Source organism: Camponotus floridanus, unplaced genomic scaffold (assembly GCF_003227725.1).
Source record: "Camponotus floridanus strain SB8 unplaced genomic scaffold, Cflo_v7.5 scaffold45, whole genome shotgun sequence".
In the NCBI taxonomy this organism is placed as follows: Eukaryota; Metazoa; Arthropoda; class Insecta; order Hymenoptera; family Formicidae; genus Camponotus; species Camponotus floridanus.
Window position 1 is genome coordinate 1,155,573 of NW_020229603.1, and position 22,568 is coordinate 1,178,140.

A 22,568-nucleotide genomic window follows, 5' to 3' on the forward strand; every position below is an offset into this window, starting at 1 on the left:
TATCTTTTTTGTTAATGGATATCTTACAGATCAAATGAATCATATAACTGTATGTAACGATTTTCTCCGATCACTTTTCACCGTCATTAATGCATAGTGGTCTTTTATATTAAACTTCCGTTTTTTTTTTTTTTTTTTTATTAAAACAGACTTTATCACATAAGCGCGAAGCGATAAGATGTAATGACCGTGGCTGCAAGCATCTTCTCGTTTTTTATTTTGAAGACGATCAATTGATCAGTCAATTATTCTTTTTTTCCATTTGTCAAGCAAAAGCTCGAAAGAAAAGTCAGTCGGTTTTAGGCACGCGTCACGACTTCTTGGACACGTTATGTCATGTGACCTCTGTTTGCCTTTTTTGCCCGCGGCCACGGACTCTTGCGGCTCCTTCCGAAAAACATCGTTTTACTCTTAACCTAGCGAGATCATCGGGGAATGGCTCGTTTGTTCTTCTCTCGCCTCGATGGAGAAAGTGAAAGAGCTCGGCATGTCGATTCGTGGGAAGAAGAGACGAAACTTTTGAAGAGATTTATAGTTTGGGATTTCTAACGGTCCGAATGTGAATACATTATTGGTTTAAGCAATTAGCATCGCTCCGATAATGCGCGAAATGCACTACACGATACGTAGATAAAATACATACAAGGACTCCAGACAAGAAAGATTGCTCCCCCAAGATGTCAATTTTATTTGCTTAATTTTTTTTGAAAATTTTTTCAAAACATATTTAAATAAATATTTAATATTTATTAATTATATTTATTTACTTCCTTTTTATAATTTATACCTGCTTGATAATTAAGTAATTTAACGTTCGAGAATTTTACTTTCTAAAATTAGATCTGCATCCTTTTTTATTTATCGCATTATTCTAAAATTATTGCATATTATTATTGAAACAGTGCGATGTCGGTGAATCAATGATGTCATGCTACATGATGACGAAAGACGCAAATAACCAACACTGTATATAAGCACGATCATAAAATGCCGAAATATTATCGGAGTAACCGAGTCGTTATTAACCATCTCATATTCAAGATATCAGAATTTTCGATTTTTTCGTGAAACAAATAAATGAAAATATGATGATATTCAAAATTATGTAAATAATTATCTATTTCTTTCGAGTCTACACTATCGTCTATACTATTTAAAGACAAAATTGTAGAAACGAATAGTAATATTAATGTAGGAATAGAAGGATGCCGAAAACGGAGCTATTTAAAAATAACCTTTAGCAATCGATAGAGTTTAGTAATTGTAGACTAAACATTTCAATGGACACAACCTTGAAAAATGTCACCATCACGAAATATAGGTTATTTAAAAAAAACTGTTTTTTGACTATAATTCTGTTTACGTCATAACTTTTTGTTTTTTAACTATGAAAAAATACAACACGGTCGACCTTATAACCGTATTTATAAATCTTTATATCTTTAGCTCAGAATTTTTTGTGTTTCCTACATCTGACACACAACGTTGTCTGCCATCACAACGTGAAAATGTTTCTGCAGGTAAATGAGAATTCTATTACTTAAATTTATAAGAAACTGTCTAAAAATTAACTGGCTATCTCCTCTAAAGGAGTGTTCTCTTTTAAGGTGCTAAAGTATGAAGGATTAATTCCCCAAATCATATCATTAAGGAAGTTACGATAAAATTGAGAGAAATTTATTGTTTTCATTCTGATGAATAATTATTATGATGTGGAAAAGCAGAATTATAGCTCAAAAACTGTTTTTTTTTCCATTAACCTATAACTCTATGAGTAACTATGACGATATTTCTCAAAGTTACATCTAATGTGTAACCTACTCGTTATGCTCTATCTATTCACAATTTATTTTGATGATAGGTCATTTTCCAAATAATTTGAACATTTTTCTCTCACCGATAAATGCATTGGCAGTATATAAATACTAATATCATAATTTGTTAATGTATTATCACGATATCAAGAAAAGAAAGAGTCGATAAAACTTATTTTACAGTGTAATCTCTCTTTATTGTATCTCGAAAAAGAAATTATATTCCTGAAATCTCGATCAACCTCATTCTTTCAAATTACTACGAGATTACTCTTGGTACAGAAATCGGCCTTCGAAGCGCCCATATCCACCCATATCCATGTTCTTCCATAATCAATTGCCGATGAATTCGGTAATGAGCGGCTAAAGTGTTACGCTGAAAATGCTAGAATAATTGGCGCTTAATTGGAAACTCGATACTGGATACTCTTCGAAATATTAGCTTCGTCTGCAGAGCGCGCGCTAACATCAGATGAGTTGCTGCATTATAGGATTGTACGAAATAGTATTTGATTCCGAATCGATACGCGAACTCTGTTCCTGTAACGATTATTTAAACCGATTTGCGATGCGCGATCTCGAGTCTAGTCTCGGCAAATATAGGATATTGTGTCTGGAAATAAAATCGCTGTGAAAAGAACATCGAAAAGAAGCATATATTTAACGTACATCTCACCGCATGTGTGCATATTCCTTTTCATACGCAAAATCGAAACGACGATCATTTGACTTCAGTGCGCGACACCGCGTGTCTGAATCACACAGTCTTTTTCTCCTTCTCTGGTCGACTCTCTTAACAAGGCTCTTTTCTTTCTATAGCGACGCGCTTGTCGCACGTTGCATGTAACTGAAAAATGAATGAAACGGAACGAAAAGAATGACAGAATCTCATTATAGCTTGCGCGACATTTCGATATAAATAATATCTTATTATATAAATAATATCTCAATATTTTTGCAGAGTGAATATATGTTTAATTATATCATTTTCGCTTTTTTGTTTTTAGTGATGCTATTAGCTCGATAGCTCGTGAAAAATATTAAAATCATCGATTTGTATATTTCATTGAACATAATTTTAAAAATCTGTTTTAGATGGCAAAAAATTATATTTTCGACAAAAAGATGTATTATTAAATTAATTTCTTAAAAAATTATCTAAACATTTAGATTAAAACAATTACTGTTTGAAAAATATATGATTTGATTTTGGTAAAATATATGAAATAAAGGAATCAAACAAATTTATTCTTTTTCTCAGAATGTATTTGTGGATGATGACTCACACCTCTGCATGCTTTCACTATCATTTAGGCACCGCTATGAGAAACGAGCGACGGTTTTGGGACATCGTTGTTTGTATTATACGTCATGCAAAAGTACGGATATAAATTTCGCTATTTGGATGCGTTGATTTCATGTTTTTACAAAGTGTCTCAAAGTTATTGTACATTTCTTTTATTAATGTAAACAATTAAAAAATTACGATATAGACACATGTCAATTTTCAAACTTATAATTTTTCTGCAATTTGTAGTATATATGTTTCATTTACATATATGTATTCATTTACATATGATGTAGTATTTGTTAACTCGATTGACATAAATTTTGTGACTCATAAAATGACTCATTCACATAGGACCGAATTTAAGCGATGATCCAATATCGAATTAATACTAAAATTACGGAATAATATTCGTTTAATACAGTTTCAAATTCGTTATAGAGAAGAGATTAAAATTCATGTTCTTGTTCTCGCGAAGCTATGAAATAAAGTTCGCGACAACGAAAGGTCGGTTGAGAATTTGTCGCTCAGATGTTAGACAATAGACTATTAGAGCAGTTTTGGGGTAAGCTACAATTCTCTTTGCAAGGGAGTGCGAAGTGATGGTGAGGATGGTCGAGAGAGCACTTGTCGTACACCCTTACCAGCCTACTTTCATCGTTCTTTTTCTGCGGTTGTTTACTTCATCGAGGGAGGCAAAAGACGTAGATATTTGTCGCTTTGTATGAAAAAAATCGACGGATTTCTTTGTACATCATCTCACGGAAATTGCATATTGTTGCAAAATTTTTTGGTTTAAACTTGTTTTTTTGGAAAAAAGCATTGATTTAGCGATGATGATTAATTTTAATTGATACTTTACGATATATCTTTGGAAAATATACCTATGCAAAAATTTATTATCTTTTTGTTATTATTTTGTGTGTGTAAAAATTAAATTCGAAGATACTAAAGCAATGTTTTTGCTTATATATCTTTTTTCTAATTATCACTTATTTAGAATTGATAAGTGTAACTTATACATTCTATTATTATTTATATAAAATTCTATAATTATGTATCAACTGCCAGATTCAAGTATTTTAAAATTCAAATAAAATCCAGCAAAAATCGCAACGTATCTATTATTAAGATTAATAATCATTCTCAAATTAATATTTTTTTTTATATATATCAATTGTATAAATAAAAATAATTGATATAAATTTAATATCTCGATATATTTCTGTAAATAGAGATATGTTTTAGTAAAAATGAAATTATTGTGATAACAATCTTAAGTAAATATTAAATCATAGTTTATAAATAGATCATCTATTGTGCCAATGTCAAGTGTTGTAATTTTTAGCATACCTTGGCATCTACACATATACTAAGATATATGCTCATGAATCGAAATGGCGCATAATTGCTTAAATTCCGTTCTAATGATATAATATGCTATGTGAGGTGACGATAATTAATGCAAAGGTCAGTTTCATCAATGATACGTATCATCTCATCATCACGAAGTGGAAGCCTTGACATTCATTCTAATTATCATAATGCGACCGAGGTATTATTTCATGATGAAACTACTAGATGAAACTACTTGCTTATAAAGTTAAATATCAACTCTAAATTAAATGTGACAATATTTTACAATATTTCTTATGTTGTGTGTATAACCAATTTTATGTTCTATTTCAATCTTTATATTTAAGCTAATCTCGTATGATACAATCGATCATAAAGCGTTTTAATAATTTCTCTGATGTTGGATGACCCATTTTCTACCATTGTAGATCTATTTTGCGACACCCGCTTAATTTTTTATCGATGGGTGGCTTGACGTAAATTTAGATAGAATTTTCTCTCTTCCTCTCTCTCAACAATTTTCTAAATATAGTGTCTGAGATATGCTTATAGTCAATTACGCATTCTATAAAAGTTTTATAATTAGTATTATTTTAAATTTGATAAACATTTATCATACATTTTCTACGATATATTAATATCATGATATTTAAATGTCATATTTTTATGATGATTTTAATTTTGCAGACAAAAGTAAATAAATTCTATCAAAGTGTTAATTTTCTCGAGTCTTTGATAAACTTTAATTAATTACCATCACAATTATTATTAATATTTATAATTATTAAGGATTTATACTCAAGATATCCTGAACAATTTTCTGCATGACATGCAATGAGTAAGATCCACGGCAATATCGAGTTCCAGCTCATTAATTTCCTCCACTACATTCACGCACACATGTGTTCTACTTGTATTAAGTCGATACTTACGCGAGATGATTGAATTACATACGATAATTGTTGGTCGGTTACTCAATCCGAAGCTGAACGCGAATGCATAATTTGCTGATGTTGAGAAAATTAAGCGCGCTTCGTTCGAAAATGCATAGGAATTATTTTGGAATTGTTGCGTGGAAAGAAAAAAATCTATCGAATTTTAAGTAACTGTTTAAATATGCATTTCTCATATCACGATGTATTATTACTCTGTCACTTTTTTCTAACTATATATTTTATTTTTCTAATTTAACGAATTAATCTCTGTCAGTGCTTTTTATATTCCTCGTGCCAATTGGTATACGTGTATATGTAATTCGTTTATACCGTTTATTTTTACTGTAGAGCAAGTTTACGGAATGCGATAGGCTTTATTTAAATTAAATGTTATAATCATGCGGTTAGTTGTGTAATAACGTAAAAACAAACATTTGCGGCGAGCGAACGGAAATTAAGCAGAAAGGCATACATATATTTCTCATAATCTATATCGATTCCGCCAGAAATGTGGTTGGGCACAAACGCTTCGCGACCCATCTGTCGCGAAAATTCAGTGAGGTGACCGGGAGGAGATTGAGACGAGGTTGACGCCGAGATTGTGATGTAAAATAGTGTGTGGTTTAGTCCGCGGGTTTTGTCATTCTTCGCGGTGCGTAGCTACGGACGTTTATTGTTAGCACAGCGACGAATCTCGTCGCACAATACGCTTCAACGACAAAATATCGCTGCATATATTTATCGTATAGTCAAGACACACTAAATAAATTCTTCACTCTGTGATAGAATTATTTAAAGATTTTCCGCAAGTATAGAACATATTTATGTAATTATGTCATATATCAGATTGGTTAGAGAATATTCGATCTTGTTGCCAAGTCAAGAGAATCATCATTCAACATCACTTAGTCTTAATGTGATCGTCTCGAATTATGTAGAAAAAAGGAACAACCTGTCAAACAAGGAATCAAAGCCTGACCGACGTGACGCGTGAAAGCTACTTCTGAACTTCTCTTCGACGCGGCGGTCCAGTTCCCTCGTTGATCTATTCTCGATCTGCGTGCCCGGAAATGGGCTCCTCGGGGAACTGTTTGCTTTTGCCAAACAAAGCGGCCACACGGTCTCTATACCAATTCTAACGGGGAACAGTGCCCTTCTTGTATGTACGCGCCTGTGTATTCAACCTGAAAATCTCGCGATTCATTCTGCATCTGTTCCAGCAGGTGCGATCTATCTTTGACTATAGCCCCATCAAATATCAATAACTTCGTTAATAAATTTTAGAATTATTATTCTAAAAGTTTTTATTGAGATGTTTTCTTGTCTATTGTAATTATATTCGAAACTTTAATATTTGTTTTAAATATATGCCCGATATTTTTATATTTCTTATCATATGCATTTGAAGAAAGAATAATATCATAATATAAAAAATTTATTTTTGTCGCCGAAAAAAAGTTTAATGTATAGTTATTTTAATTTTAAAATTAGGACGAAAAAATATACGAATTTTGCAGTATTTTGCAGTATTATATTAATTTATATTTGCAACTTAATATTAATCTATATATGCATATGTTTATAAATCTTAATTGTTAATAATCTTAATTTTTATAAATTCCTTTCCAGCTTATTTCATACACACAGTTAATTCAAAAAATTATTTTAAAGTCTAATAATCTTCAATTAAATCTTTTATCTGAGAAATGATATTTATTTGCGATCTAACAATTTATATGACACACAAGTAAAGTACAGTTTTTTGGCGACAAACATATGTGAAACGGGAAAACTAACGAAACTATATAAACAGGCAAAATATATTTTAAAACACTATAAACTACATCGAAACCCTCTTCTGCGCTTTTGCGACCTCTCGATCGCCTGGTATTCATTTTCGAATGTTTGCGGAAGTTTAGCCGTTCACTCCTTACGGCACATTTGCCCGCGCGAGAGGCGGCTGTGAGATCGTGAAACGCTTCAGACATTATTTTCACTGAAAGCATATCTGAACGCCCGTCAAAATACACATCGCCGATACAATTGTTCATGCTGCGGGCGGCACCATCGATTAGGTCGACGAATTGCACGTTGATGTAGACGTTTGCGGCGATCTCGCACATACATACAGGCTGAAACATTATTTAACGAAATCCGTATCGTTGCAGCAGCAGGAAATCGTTGAATGGATATTTCAATAGAGCCATTCGTGCGTGTCATATACGGTGAAAATTATGGAAATATAAGTAATTTTTGCCAGCATATGTGCTTTGAAGTATATTCATTTTAACCAAATAACATCCAACTACTAATACAAAGTATGAGTGAGTAACAAAAATACTATTTGTGACACATATTCTATCAATAATACACAATACAAAATTAGAGATAAAATTAGGTTAAAAATCAACTCAATTTAGTGATTATTTTCAAAGTTGATTATAAAATCATAATAAGTTACCTTAATTATAATGTGAGAAATTGCATTTCAGAAATCTGCTATTGTCACCCTATAAGTAAATTGAATTGTACATGAATTATTCATCTCTTGAATGATTGAAGTATTGAAGATACTGATTCGCGTAACTTCTCTTGCAGGTCACATGATAGAACTCACATTTGATAACCGTCTACGCATAAGTATTATCAATATTAAGTATAAATTGTGTATTATCAATATTGAAAATTTTGAAATACCGAACCGGCTTTAATGATTAAATATTACAAGAAAAGATAATAAAATAAAGAAATAACAAACTAGATACTAGTAAATTAATTAATAAACATCTTTAATTTATACTACAGTAGAGTCAAAAAGTTTTTAGCATCTTAATGAAAATTGAGTATTTTGTTTTTGTTAAGATTAAAGCAAGCACGAAGATTTGCGAAATTACTTGGCGGTTATCGCGTGTCTTCAAGGCCTGCCAAGATAAATGTAAAAGCGAGCACAATTGCCGCTAGGCATCTCGCGCGCGCATATGATGAGAGCACGTGCGATGACTATGCTCAGTCGATGCATCACGGTTTAACGACTTAATAGAGTTAATGACCGTCGGAATAACTATCTTCAGAGTCTGGCTGGGGCAAACAAAAACGTGGGATCTGTTACGTAAGCTAATTGAAGCGAGAGCAGCTCGATGATCGGCGGATGGCCGGCACCGATTGATTTCTCACAAGATTCGTGAGTATCCATTAAAAGCTTTTGCCTTTCACTTCACTTTATAATCATCTCTATAATCATTCGTTATTATACTTATTCTCGCCGATATATTATACAGAATGTCCCGAAATTCTGACGTACATAAATGTACGTACAGCGTCCTTCTTTGAGATTTGACATCAGGTTTTCTTTAACGAGAATATGTAAGATTATTATTTTTTCATAATTGTTTAAATTTGACATTTGACCGCATGAACTCTAAACTTTAAATTAAAATTTTACTCCAAACCTATTCAAAAATTCTATTCAAATCAGAGAAGAATAATATTCTATTTATTTTCGTGAAATTCACAAATAGTTCTTCAGTTTTTCAGTAAGTTTGTTACTAATTTTATAATAATCTTTTCACTTTTCCATCAATTTTAGGACACTTTATGAACTATTTGTATATTTATAAATAAATTATGTATGTATATATATATATATATATATATATATATATATATTTATTTATTTATTTATTTATTAAAAACAAAAAAATTATTTAATATATAAGTATTTAAATGTTATAAGCAAACATTTAAGTTATATTTTATAAATATGGAAAACATTGAAATATTTTTCAATATTTGAAAATGTACGTATAAATTTTCAGAAAATTTTGAAAAAATATAAACCCTTGGATTTATACTGTAAGAGTTTACTTTACAAAAAGTTATCCCTAGTAGTCGAGGATTAAATCTTGGGAAACAAATCTCTGCGAATACAATCGGGGTAGTTGTGCGATTTACACCCTTCGCGAGTGGTCGAAATGACGCTTAACGCGTGCCTTTTATAGGAAAACGGATGCGCGGCAGATCGTAACAAACGACACGTGAGAACATTCTCGTTGGGGTGGTAAGTGGTTAGTGGAGTTCCGTAATTTGTTGAGCCTGCGCTACTCGTCGCTTCGGATTTCATCTGTGATACGCTGCACGAAAAACGAGCACCTCTTAAACGACAAGAGATGGAAAATGGCAGATATCGATTAATCAGACTAAAAATTTTCGATCTTTTTATTTCATGCATTAAGACGATTTGACTTTGTATAAATAAAAATATCATATAATGATATAATTATTGATTATAAAGAAATTTTGTATATATTTAACAATACAAATTCATAAAAATAACAATAAAGACAAACTATGCGATTTATTTTAATAAATATAAAATTATAATAATAATTTAATGTAAGGAATAAATAATAATTTATAATTTTAAGTTATATAAATTAAATTCTTTAGATAGTAAAATGCTGTAATAAATATTGAAAAAGTATATTATTATTATTATAATAAAATAATTTTAATTAATTTTTAAAAATGAGATACAAATTTATGGTTATTTAAATATCACACGAAATGTACTATTTGAATATTATAAATGAATAATACAAATAATTAATTTACGTATATCGTATTATTTTTAAAAAGAATTATTTATCCATACGTATGTACATGTATATATGGAAAAAATCGATAAATGCTATTAAAAAATAAATAGTATGACATGTGAAATATTATTTTAAGTATTTGAAATATTATTTTATTTATTACATTTATTTTCGAAGTGCACGATGAATTTGCATTCAATAATAATGGTGCAATTGAGAACATCTAACAATAAATTTCTATCTTGACACGTCTTAATTATTTATAATGGTTCTATTGATTAATTTTTGCAAATTTCTGAATAAGAAATTTTTTTAACGATTTTATTAATGAATTAACTTTAGTAAACATAATCTGATCTGTATCTCCGCTTATGATAAATATAATTTCATGTTTCCTTCGTATTAAACCTGAATAAATTTCATGTTTCCTTCGTAAATTAAACCTGACAGAATTAAGGAGAAGAATTTAAAATTATATTTACAAAATATTCAGAAAATATCAAATACGCGATTGGAAAAATAAAAATTATTTGCAACAATATGTATATCATTTCTCTTTGTGAACATTTCACAATTATTCATATCGTCAGAATTCAACAATATTTAAGAATTAATAATATGTAAGAGAAATATCGTTGCAATTGTGAAGGAATTAATATCTTGTCATTCAAGATTTTCCTCGCAAAAGAGCTGTCGACGAGACTGAATCTTCCCGAAAACTAGATAATGCGCTTTTTCCGGTGTTGAGGGATTGACGTGCGAGTGGCAGATCGCAGCCCGCGGGTTTGTCGGCCACTGTGAAAGAATCGACGTCGCATTCTCCTCGGGAAATCGGACCGAGATGATTTCCGCAATTTCGCGGCCATGGCCGAGAGAGGATTGAGATATTTGGTCGAGCTGGAATTATTTGGCCGCGTCGTCTTCTGAAACGTGGGGATATGAAAGTTCATATAAGATCATCCTTGCTTCGATGGTCCCACAAACTCTCGTGGATCCGCTTGTCGGTGTTGAGAATTAAGCGTACGTTATTTGTTAACACCTACTAGTACACACGATTTTTAGCTCTTTTGTCTGTACATGTGATATAAAATATATCAAAATATCGATTTATATTAGGCTAAAATGTTTTTTATTGATTGCTTTATTTTTCTCACTTTTTTATTTCTTTTGATTTTCGATTTCTTCATTTCATGACAATTGATTTGAGTAAAATTATCGCCACATTTATCAATGCGGCAAAAACTCGCGTTAATATTTGCATTATAAAAGTTGCGCTTAGAAAATGATTTTTTATAGCAGAAAGAATTGTTTTCGCTACAATTTGAATTTCACTTTTAATGAATTAATAATAAAATAAGATAATTTTTCTAATTGAACGCGATCAAAGCATTATGTTATTTATTGACACATTATTTAAGTATTCGCCGAACTCCGTCTCTTTCGGATGGAAGGATCTGTTCCTGCGGCGAGAAGCTGTTAACATGCAAAGACGAGGTTAAATGAGTAGGCTATTCTCTTCTGTCCTTCCATTCGGGACGCAGATTCGACGAGCGTGTGTGACCCTCCTTAGTATTCCGCACGACGTCGCTCTTCTTTTTCGCGCCACAGCGCCATTCTTTTTCCTCTCCCTCTCTGCTGCCACCCCTTTATTCCACTCCATGTAACATGTTCTTCGCATTAATATAGCACGACTTAAAACAAAGAACGATCGGCCGTCATCTCACTCCCCTTTCCTTCGTCCTTCTCTCTTCCTATCATCTCTTCTCTTCTTCTTATCGACTTTGTTCTTCCTGTGTCATATCGCTTTTCTCTTTTGCACGTCCTAGAAGACGCGAAAGACTGGACGTATATATTCGTTAAGTCGAAGCCTAGGAGAAGTCCCTCAAATTGGAGGGATTTCGTTCCTGCCTCGTACGTGCTGGATCTTGACCTTTGAACACTTTTTTCTCCTTCGGGACACAACCTTCGACACTACTAAATCACACAAAGTTATTTCATGTAAAGACATTATGTCTTTTACAATATATTTAGTAAAGTCAGTTATAAATAATGTTTGATATTAGTCACACCAATAAAAATATATCATGTTGCATCATATATACTTGTTGTTCTGTTACAAATAGCATTACATGCATTATACATATGCATTTTATCAGTAATATTAATAACTATTATCCAATAATTACACTTATCTCTCATGATAAAATATTCTTAGAATTGATATTATTAGAAAATCTTAATATATATATAATCTGAAAATATCGTTACATTATAAAAAGTTAAATCTTCTATTTTGAAGATTTCGTAAAAATAATTGTTAAAATAAAAATAATTGTATTAAAAATAATTAAAAATAATTGTTGTAATAAAATAAAATGTAGAATCAAAAGAATAAATAAATGTTTGATTTATATGTATATGAAGAAAATAAAAAAATCTTTCTTTTATGCTTGTAATAATTTTTTAAATTATTATTCTGCATTGGTTCATCTTAAATTATATGCTAAAAATTTGCACTTATAGGCCACCGATTATCTGCTGTACGCTTTGACCTGTAGATTGCAAGTACTTTGATTGCAAAGCATTATCAGTATGAATACGAAATATAAAATATGTAAAGCGATACACTTACTCTTTCGCATGACAGCAATTACATAATTAGATATGTATTATATAATTAACGAAAATAATACAAATATAATAAAAATAACACACTGCGGGAAAACACCAAATTTTATTAATCTACAATTAAATTAACAAAATTTGATTAAAGATAAAAAATCTAAGATCGCTTATATTTTTAAAATTTTGAATCATCTATTATTATGTAAATTTGACTTGTATAAGAAAATATTTTTATGATGAGTTGCAACCTATCTCATGTTTTTTTTCATGTGTCTTTGCTTGGAATTTTTTTCGGAATTATTTTTATTCATCATTTAATGTTACATCAAGGTTATTCTTCCATAAATACGAATATTTCTAAATTCAATTTTTTTTTCAATATGTAATTTGAGCCAATTTTCTTATTTGATTGTGTATTGAAAATCGCAAGTATCGCATTCCTTAAATATGCCGCTTCTATTATCAGTATGATTATGTAAAAAAGTGTTTTGACTGCGACCAGTTGAAAGCACTGTGTGAAAGATATACATCTGTTATCTTACACGCACGTTAGCATGTGTGTAAACGAAGATAGCCTACATACGGTGATTCGGTAACACATATGAGTAATTTAAAATTGCATTGAATGAGAATAGAAACTATATAGCAATGTGTGAAAATATTACCAGATTTATACGCACTTGATTCTCATTATATGTTGTGCAATGTGCGATATTTCGATGATGGAAATTAGACTAGAAATGTCATTACGTATATGTCAAAATATGTATGCGTGCTATTTTATGTATCTAGCGTTTAATATTACAATAACCATACAATTGAACTGTCTGTTCGGGGAAATTAAAATATTTTTCAGAATATATCTATACTACTACGTTTCTTTTTACGTTCCTTATGCATTACCTTGTATAGTCATGGACGCGCCGCATATTCCAGATGTGGTTCGAAGTGACCGCATATGGCAATGAAAGTTTTTGCGTAATTACGAAGTACAAATCGTCGAATCATTCGGACTGATGCATCATTCGTCAAGATACGATGAGAGGAAAAAAATGAATATTAGAAGGCTAATTGTGCATCTTATGTCTCTATCGCGTCTCTCCAGCAACTTTGCCATCGTAAAGCCCTTCGAAGTTCTCCGGACCTACTCGACGCAGGACGAATTTCCTAGGGCTACTTAACCTGCGCCAACACGTATTTCCCATGCATTTTAAGGATTTCGGACTATAAGAGCGGTGTTTTGTCGAAGTATGAGCACGTAGTTGCCGTGAAAGGATCATAGAGTGGACTTAGCTGCAGAATCCCGTGTAAAACTTGCCCGGAATAACAAAGTTCCGCGTCTCGGGGACATCGATGTTCCGCTCTTTCCGTGGTCAGATTTTTTATTTTTCCCGAAGAGCTCTATTATGACGTTCGACTTCGCCGACCGATTTATACTCTCGTTATTGGCAGATTCTCGTTTAATGCTTTACCGCAAAAAGCTCGCACATCTATTAGCTTTAATATTGAAACTTACAATAGCGACATACATTAATATAGAAAATATATTTCCAAAAAGAATTTCCAGATATTGTAAATATTTACTGGATAACATATATAGTTATTTAAAAAAATTATCTATTAATTATTTAATTATTAAAAATAATATAATAATCAGTTATACCTGATATTTTGTTCAATATATTGCATTTCTTTTATTATGTATATTGAGACTAACTTTGTGCGAATACTGATTATATACTTATTTCATTGTATTTTACTAATTTTAATTAAATTTATTAAAGTATTCATATATCCGGCGAGGATATTCAATAATTCCATCATTTTATGTGAAATCTATATGCTCACTATATTAACCGATAATGATATGGTGGACGCGCAATGCTGCGATTGTTTAAAGGACAATTTAAATGCGGACCGAATCGTTAAATTGCCTGTAATAAAACTGTGTATGCGAACAATGTACCGGCTGTTTTCTGCCAGGATGTTGCCGCGCATCATGGTCGTTATCGCGATCTAAAATGGTCTCTCGCAGTACGTTTTATCTGCGACCCGCTAAGTCCGGACTTCCGCAATTTCGAAACAACGGGCATGATGGGCGTTGTCGCGTTTTTCTCGAATCGTTCACTGCTTATAATTATTATGCTTGAGAGATGAATTTCAACTACTCGTTTACTACTTATGATTGTTAACGCTTAAGAATGAATATTTTACCCCTTTTGAACAATAAGATGAAAGTACTATTAGTTTGAAATTAGAATAATAACATTGAATATAATAATAATGTTTTGTATTTCTTTCCAATATTATTTTTTTTTTTTTAATAAGATGAGTTTCTAATCGGCAAAAAAGTCGTTTCGCGTTGCAACGAATGTTTGGTTTCTCGAACGTGGATTAATAAACGTACCATCGTGTCGTTAGCCTCGTTAAAACCGAGTTCAAAGTTATGTAACGCAAACACATTGTTTCATATTCATATTTAGAACACATGCCGTGCATGCACGAGAGGATGCGGTTTTCTTGCAAGAGTGTGCGAGCGTGTTGGATGTTGCATGCGAATCTTTAAATGCCCGACGCGGTGTGTAAATGCACCACAGTAATAATACATCTCGTCTGATGCGATTTAAACTTCATTACCGGTACATAAACTCGCGCTTATGGAAAAAGACAGCTAGTTCCGCTCACGTGTTACAAAGCCACGCATTTTGTACACATAGACATCGCATTAAAACTGAAACACCTGTCTCATTTGTCGTGCAAAAATTATCCTATTAAAAATAATTAATAGTAAATGAAGAATTTACTTTAACATCTCGATTTATAAACAATTTTTGTTAAATTAATTAAATTGTATACATTTAAAAGAAAGATATACAGAGAGAAATTAAAAATTTTAGAAGTTAATTTTATTATAGATTTAATTTTAAAGAACCATATTCTCTTAATTTCATTTAATTAAGCTATACTTTGCTATCATGAAAGAATTTACTCGCGATGTCCCGTTAGTCGATCATTGCTGAATGCATTTATATCTTTTATTCGTATAAGAAACAGTCACATGCCTATGTAAGGTCTTCCTGAGCAGCATATATTCAGTATATTATTCATACTTATGTTGTAATGGAGACACTCTTGCATAATCGGGCGGACCGTACCTGGACTCGTCAGATATTCACCCATAACGATACGTTATTCCAGTTGGCTTTTCTGGTTTATACTTCGCTATATGGTACGTTGGGTTCTCCATTTTCATCCTGCACGAGCAACGTCATTGACCCGTACTCGAATCCTGGGCAGTTTGCCGGTCGCGCGATTCTTACGGAATCACGACGCGCCGGCAGAATGGCTCGACGATCCTGAATTTATATCGTGTGTTTAGGTGAGAATTGGTTCTTTATGAGGGACACGTGAGGATACTTGGCGATATACACGCTCGAGGATCTCTTACACGTACATGCCGCTGCTGTTCGCGCGCGTGCGGGCACATATGGTTATCCGACTCTCGGTAGGGTGCCCAACGAGATAGTGACTTATGAATTTGTCATAAAGCGGAAAAAATTGTAACGAATTCAGGGGATATTCTTGAAACTATTTGAAATGCGAAAAAGTCAGATTTCGAATTTAATGTTTTACGAATAAACTTATAAGTCTGTACTTTTCTTCTGCGGTGATAAAACAATTAAATAGATTAATTGAAATATTATATTTACATATTATAATAGTTATCGAGATAAGAATAATCTCTTACTTTTAAAGATTCAATATCTACAATTTTGATTCATTTTTTTTTAGGACGATGACCTGATTTTCGATCCAGAAGGTAAACAACCTGCAGTTCAAGCGCCAATGATAGAAATGCATCAGGACGAATCTTTTCTTCATAGGATAAAGAGAGGAATCTTCGATTTATTTTCCGCATCATCGACAACAACGCCATCATCTTCAGGTATTAATTTTTTCTTAATAAAATATAATTAAAAGAAATTGAATCTGCATTGTTATATTATTTTGTGAATTTTTTATCATATTACAATATATTGTTGAAAAAGATTTACATTATTGTTCAATTATTCAATTTTTCAGATCAAAAAGAAAATCAAGAGCAAACATTTGACAACTCGGTCATCTTAAATGGTCATCTCAATGGAAATGAAGAAAATCATACTCTCCATCAACCTGAAACGCCAAATGCCGAAACAAATAATGGAATCGAAAGATTGACTCTCGAGACAGACGAGGATGACGACGAAATAGATAACAAAGTATGAAAAAATCTCTTTAAAAGTATCTTACTTTTTATCATCTCATCTGTTTATCACGTTTAATTAGATTATATAATATTTTTCATCTAGATAGTATTATTACAATATGATAATAGCATATGTTACAAGATTTATAAATTTGTGCTTTTTGAGTTTCTTCACATTTATCCATGAAAATATTTTTTATGAAAATATTATTATACTTTTTATAGCACGAGATAAATAACGTCGCTGAAAGTCAAAGAATACCGCTAACATATGGGAATTCCGATGACGAAGATTTGGCCGGTTCAGGAGAAATCGAAGGCAGTGCGAACGAAGAAGATTTGGTTCGTCCAAATATAATAACTCAACATCGCAACACTGATGGAAAAGCACGTAAGTTTCTAATTTTTTAGAGATCCAACTCTATTAGTTCAAATTTATTAAAATTTATAAGTCTTTAATTTTTTCTGCTTTTTTTCATAGAAAGAAAGATAGATGACGAATATTTTAAGAAAAGAGAACTTTAATTAATTTTAATTATTTGTGAAAACAAAAATACAATTCCTTAATATGAACAATATATAAAGATTAGAACATTAACATTAACATTAACATTAAAACAAATGCTATAAGCGCACCAAAATTTTAATTCCTTCTACTGTAATATGATACGAGAAAAAATATATGAGTACATTATTCATATGTACAGGGTGTCTGACAATCTCCGTACAATACTTTAATAAATAATTCTAGGAATAAAATAAAGTAAAAAGTTCTAATATAAAAATGTTGAGGCTACAGAATTTTTGAAGTATAAGAGATCAAAGTCTTCCAATAGAATCACGTAAAATTTGCACGCTCAAATCTGTCAATTTGCAATTTATACCGATCTGTTATTGATTTGTATAGAGTACGCTTTATAATAAAAAAGAGAAGGTTATGTACATATGTGTATGTGTACGTATGTGTATGTAATTCATTTTTAAAGGATCGATTACTCATTACTAATTTCTTTTTGATAGGATTTTACCGAATAACATTGACAGTCGGCGAGCCATACAGACGAGAGTATTCTGACAGAAACAGTCCTGAATATCGGGAATTGAGTGGTAATCTCACTCATGCCCTCGAGAAGTTGTACGATCGTTACATCCCGGGATACAATCATTTCGCTAGCGTCGTCAAGATATCGTGAGTATAATTATCTACTATTAATTTCTTTCTCTCTCTTCATAATATTATTAAAATATTATATCTTCTTATTTAAACTATTTCAATACATAATTAAATTTTGCTTTTGCAGACCAACGACTGACGCATTTACGTCACAAGTTACCTTAGATATTGGTTCGACGTTCACGGACGAGCTTGAGGTGCGTGCCGTCCTAGATCAACAGTTGCAGTTTCATTCTTTAGACGGTATCCAAGTAGGTCCGGAGGGATTCACATTCAGGATATTTCAAGGTATTTTTATAGATGACCACTCCACCTGACGACTCCGGAAATGATCGATTTCGTTAAAGTTTTCGAGACTCAACTTCGTAATTTGTTTCAACTTTCTGCGATGCCGTGAACTTACAGAAAGTCTGAATACAATAAGCGCGAAGAAGAAATCCGGTGAATATCAAATGATTGACTACTCAACGGTCGGAATTGATTAATGGCTGCACAAAATATTATTTGTATGAAACGATCGCAAAAATAATATATCTAACATCGAAAGATCGATCATTTTGGTGACGATGTTTTCAATATGCTTAACCCTTTAACTACGGCCGTCGTCAATAGACGACGAATAGAAATGCATATCCGTAATTAAAGGGTTAAATTATTAAAATATTGATATAAATAGAACGATATAAGTAGATATGCACGAAGAACGCAATCTCTGTCTCAAATTGCTTGCAAGATTCACCTACACAATTTTTACGATATTTAATTACTTAATTCGGTTTCTCTTTTGTTTAGTTTGTTTTTTTATTAAGTTCATTATCGTTATTTTAATTTTGAAATTTCTCCTCGATTATCTTATTTTTGTTCTCATTAAGTATTTTTGTTTTAAATTTTCTTTAAAATAAACACATTGGCGCCACGAACCACTTATTCCGCCCACTCTTGATACAACGAATACACATAAATACGGCATTCGACATCTGGATACAGCGGGGGAGAAAACCGAGCAGCCAGAATGTGATCAAACGGCTGAATTAAGATGTAGAAGCGGTGAATGTGTGCCACTAGAATCGCGCTGCGATGGCGTATTACAATGCAATGATGGTTCCGACGAAGATAATTGCTCGACAGATTTGTCAAATAGAACGAGCGATGGTAAGTACGCAGGATTTGAATCCGTATTATGTAATCATCTCCTCGCGAGGAAAATGAAACTTCACAGTAATATTGCTCAAACTCATGGCTTATTTATAATGCTTATATGTAAAATATGTATTTTTACTCTCTCCTCCTGATGAAATCTATTGTATATATGGTATGTCATAACTGTAATCATAGCTTCATGATAGATTTATTCTGCATGAGATTCTGCATGATAATTCTCTTAATTTATAATCAAGTACAAAATATCACATTTATATGAAATAATAATCTTGGAGTCTTGCAGAAACTTGCATCCATGGAGAGCGTTATATATAAATTTTAAATTATCTTTTTTATTTTTGTTCATTTTCTATTAAATGCATGTCTTTCAACCTTGTTTAATTGATAATATTATATTTCACTTACAAAGTACTTGAAAACAAGATGAAAAATAGCATTTACATTTATATCATCATTTAGTTAGTATTTATTTATTATTCGCTTAATTCATCAATTTTATTAACACATGTATGATATTCGTACACCAATTGAACCATACTGATGAACGAAACAACAGATTTCGAGCACACCACTATGGAGACACGACAGGAGAATTCAGGATATTTCCCGGTAGATTCAAAGGAACTATCTGCTGAGGTAAAACCGGAAGTATCAGACATCGACGATGATAGGGAAGACGAGGTGTCTACGCTGAGGTCATCGTCAAACATGTGTCGTGCCGATGACACGGTACGCTGTCAAGATGGCAGTCGTCATATTTGCTCGGTGCAACAATGCGATGGTGTTCTAGATTGTGATGATGGTGGTGACGAGGTCGACTGTCCACATCCAGGTATAAGTTGAACCAGTTGATCCTCGCTGATTTAATGGTAAAAAAGATCAAGATAAATATTCAATATTGAAATCTTCTTTTTTCAAAATTCACAAATTTTATATATTTTAATATAGAAACATTGTTCTTCTCTCATTTTTGATGTAATTTTATTTGAACGCAATAATTATATATGCATTGTTGCCAGGATAATAAATATAATTTATAATTGTAATGATATAATTGTAATGATTAATTGTAAAGTATTAATATTTATTATTTTTTCTGCTTTAGAATTTAATAATATTCCATACGTATAATTATTAAATTTGAATATTGTAATATAAAAAATGAAATAAGAATGATCATTTTTTTAAAGATTTAAATTTTAAAAGTTTTTATCAACACATAAAAGATTTTTTAAAAATAAAAAATTTAATCATAAATATTAAGCATTTATTCTTTTAATAATGTAATAAAGTTACAGAATTTACTGTATATATTGTAAAATGACAATCGTTTAATACTTTTTTGACATTTTTAATTCGGTATGATTACTTATTACCAATATTTATTTCTGGCAATTTAATTTTTTCATAATTTAATATTTATTTTAATAATATCTATAATTGATTGCACTTCGAGTTAATTTGAACGGATTTGAATTATTTTATATTTGTATTACTGCAGTATAAGATATTTAATCATAATTTTTGATAATTTTATCGACATTCATAATATTGCAAGTATTCTGTTAAATATTAATAAAGTTATCGAGAAAAATCTAAATATCATCTATGAATAAACGTGCAGTCAAGAGTATTAAGAAAATTATAAAACATTATATATATATATATATATATATATATATATATATATATATATACATGTGTGTGTGTTTTGCGTCAGTGGTATAAATGTGTGACAGTTTCGTTAAACGAACTCCGTGCGACCATAGTTTCAAGCACGCGCGCGTATGCGCATACACACAATTATCAAAACAAATATTGGTAAAATTAAGAATCACATACTAAACATTTATTCCTTTTTACATAATAACATGTATATATTATTATTATATAAGATATATTTAGAATTTCCACTCATCTATAGTATTTTATTCGTTTACAAATGTATATATGTCAATAGAATTTGTAGATTTTTATTGTATATTGATGCATGTAATTAGCATGCTAGTAATAATAAGAAATCGTATGTTTCTCTAATACTTTTAAAAGGTAAATTTTATATGTAATATTTTATAATAATTTTGTAAGTAATAATTTATTATTATTATCATATATAGTTGTGTATTTTTGTGTAAGTTTGAAAGCATTATGATAATCATAAACAAAATATTGTAGTTTTAAAGTGGAATCATTATGCATTGCAAAAATATTAATAATTTATATTATATCTTATAGGCTGCAGCGCTGGAGAATTCGCATGCGACGTAAACAGATGCATATTGGAATCTCAACGATGCAACTTCCTAGAAGATTGTCAAGATGGTAGCGACGAACACGACTGTAATTATCCCGGTGAGTACACAGTTTTTTATAACAATGTTAATATAAATTTTGATAATAAGCTATGGGAACTCTTAGTTGTTTAAGCAGAAAATTTTCTGTTTAATTTTGTATATAGATGATCACACATTGCCGTTAAATCTATATTTCTATTTATTATTTCTTATTTTTTTCACACATATTAAATATAAAAAATCTAAAAAATATATTCGGCGAAATTAAATCAATTATCCAACCGGAAATTTCAGTTTTATCGACTGCGCGATAACATAGACCATGTCTATGAACGACCTGTAGCTTATCTACGATCGCCAGTTTATCAGTTAGGACGTAGATTTCGCGAGGTGAAAAGATACAGAGACTAGTTACCTGTTCTACCGACCCGGAGAATCGATATGGCCGTTATCTTTCGCTACATTTTCCCCGCGTAAAACTTTGCTTATCGAGACTGACGGTTTATTAGCGACGCGCCCCATCTTGACACTCGAATGTTAATTCAAATCGGTCTGTCCTTTATTCAACTGCGAGAGTTGGCGCAAATTTCCGGCGACGTATCTTTTCCGCAAACGACGAGGCGAATCCATAAGTAACGACGGAAGCCGCAGTTTTTTTCGTAAGAAAAATAAGGTCAGACGGGGAGAAGCCGAGAGGCGAGCGGGATATACCTACTGAATATTCAAAGCTCGGGGAGGCTTTTTCTCTCCGCCATCCTCTTTTTCCGGTGCTTCCTGCAGCTCGAGTGGAGGACGATCGTGGTCAACAACGTGGAAGCACCGGATGCTGGCCGATGTTGTAAAGCCCGCCCGATTGCGGCCACACGTACGCGCTTTGTTGTGCGAAAGCCAGCTTAATTAGACGGCTGCGCGCGTTCGGCCGGGGTAAATTAGCTTGGCGGTATCGGCCCGTGAATTATATCCTCGCGCCTTCCCCATGAAAAGAGCAAAAAACGCCCAATAATGAAATAAATTGCGATTTGATACGTTATTTGACTGCTGTTTGCATTGTACCTTAAATCAATAAGACACAATAGT

At 31.7% G+C, this 22,568-nt stretch overlaps 1 protein-coding gene across 23 annotated transcripts in view; it reads left to right on the top strand.

Annotated features, from left to right (window-relative positions):
• Positions 1 to 22,568, top strand: part of LOC105256736 (basement membrane-specific heparan sulfate proteoglycan core protein) — a 142,454-nt gene that overhangs the window by 26,836 nt on the left and 93,050 nt on the right. For all 23 annotated transcript variants that reach the window (XM_025411902.1, XM_020029226.2, XM_020029227.2 and 20 more), the window contains exons 2-9: positions 16,406 to 16,559; positions 16,697 to 16,875; positions 17,088 to 17,253; positions 17,883 to 18,051; positions 18,164 to 18,324; positions 19,024 to 19,188; positions 19,754 to 20,029; positions 21,433 to 21,549. In XM_025411902.1, the coding sequence (XP_025267687.1) occupies positions 16,406 to 16,559; positions 16,697 to 16,875; positions 17,088 to 17,253; positions 17,883 to 18,051; positions 18,164 to 18,324; positions 19,024 to 19,188; positions 19,754 to 20,029; positions 21,433 to 21,549 (1,387 nt within the window). The remainder of the gene's footprint in view (positions 1 to 16,405; positions 16,560 to 16,696; positions 16,876 to 17,087; positions 17,254 to 17,882; positions 18,052 to 18,163; positions 18,325 to 19,023; positions 19,189 to 19,753; positions 20,030 to 21,432; positions 21,550 to 22,568) is intronic.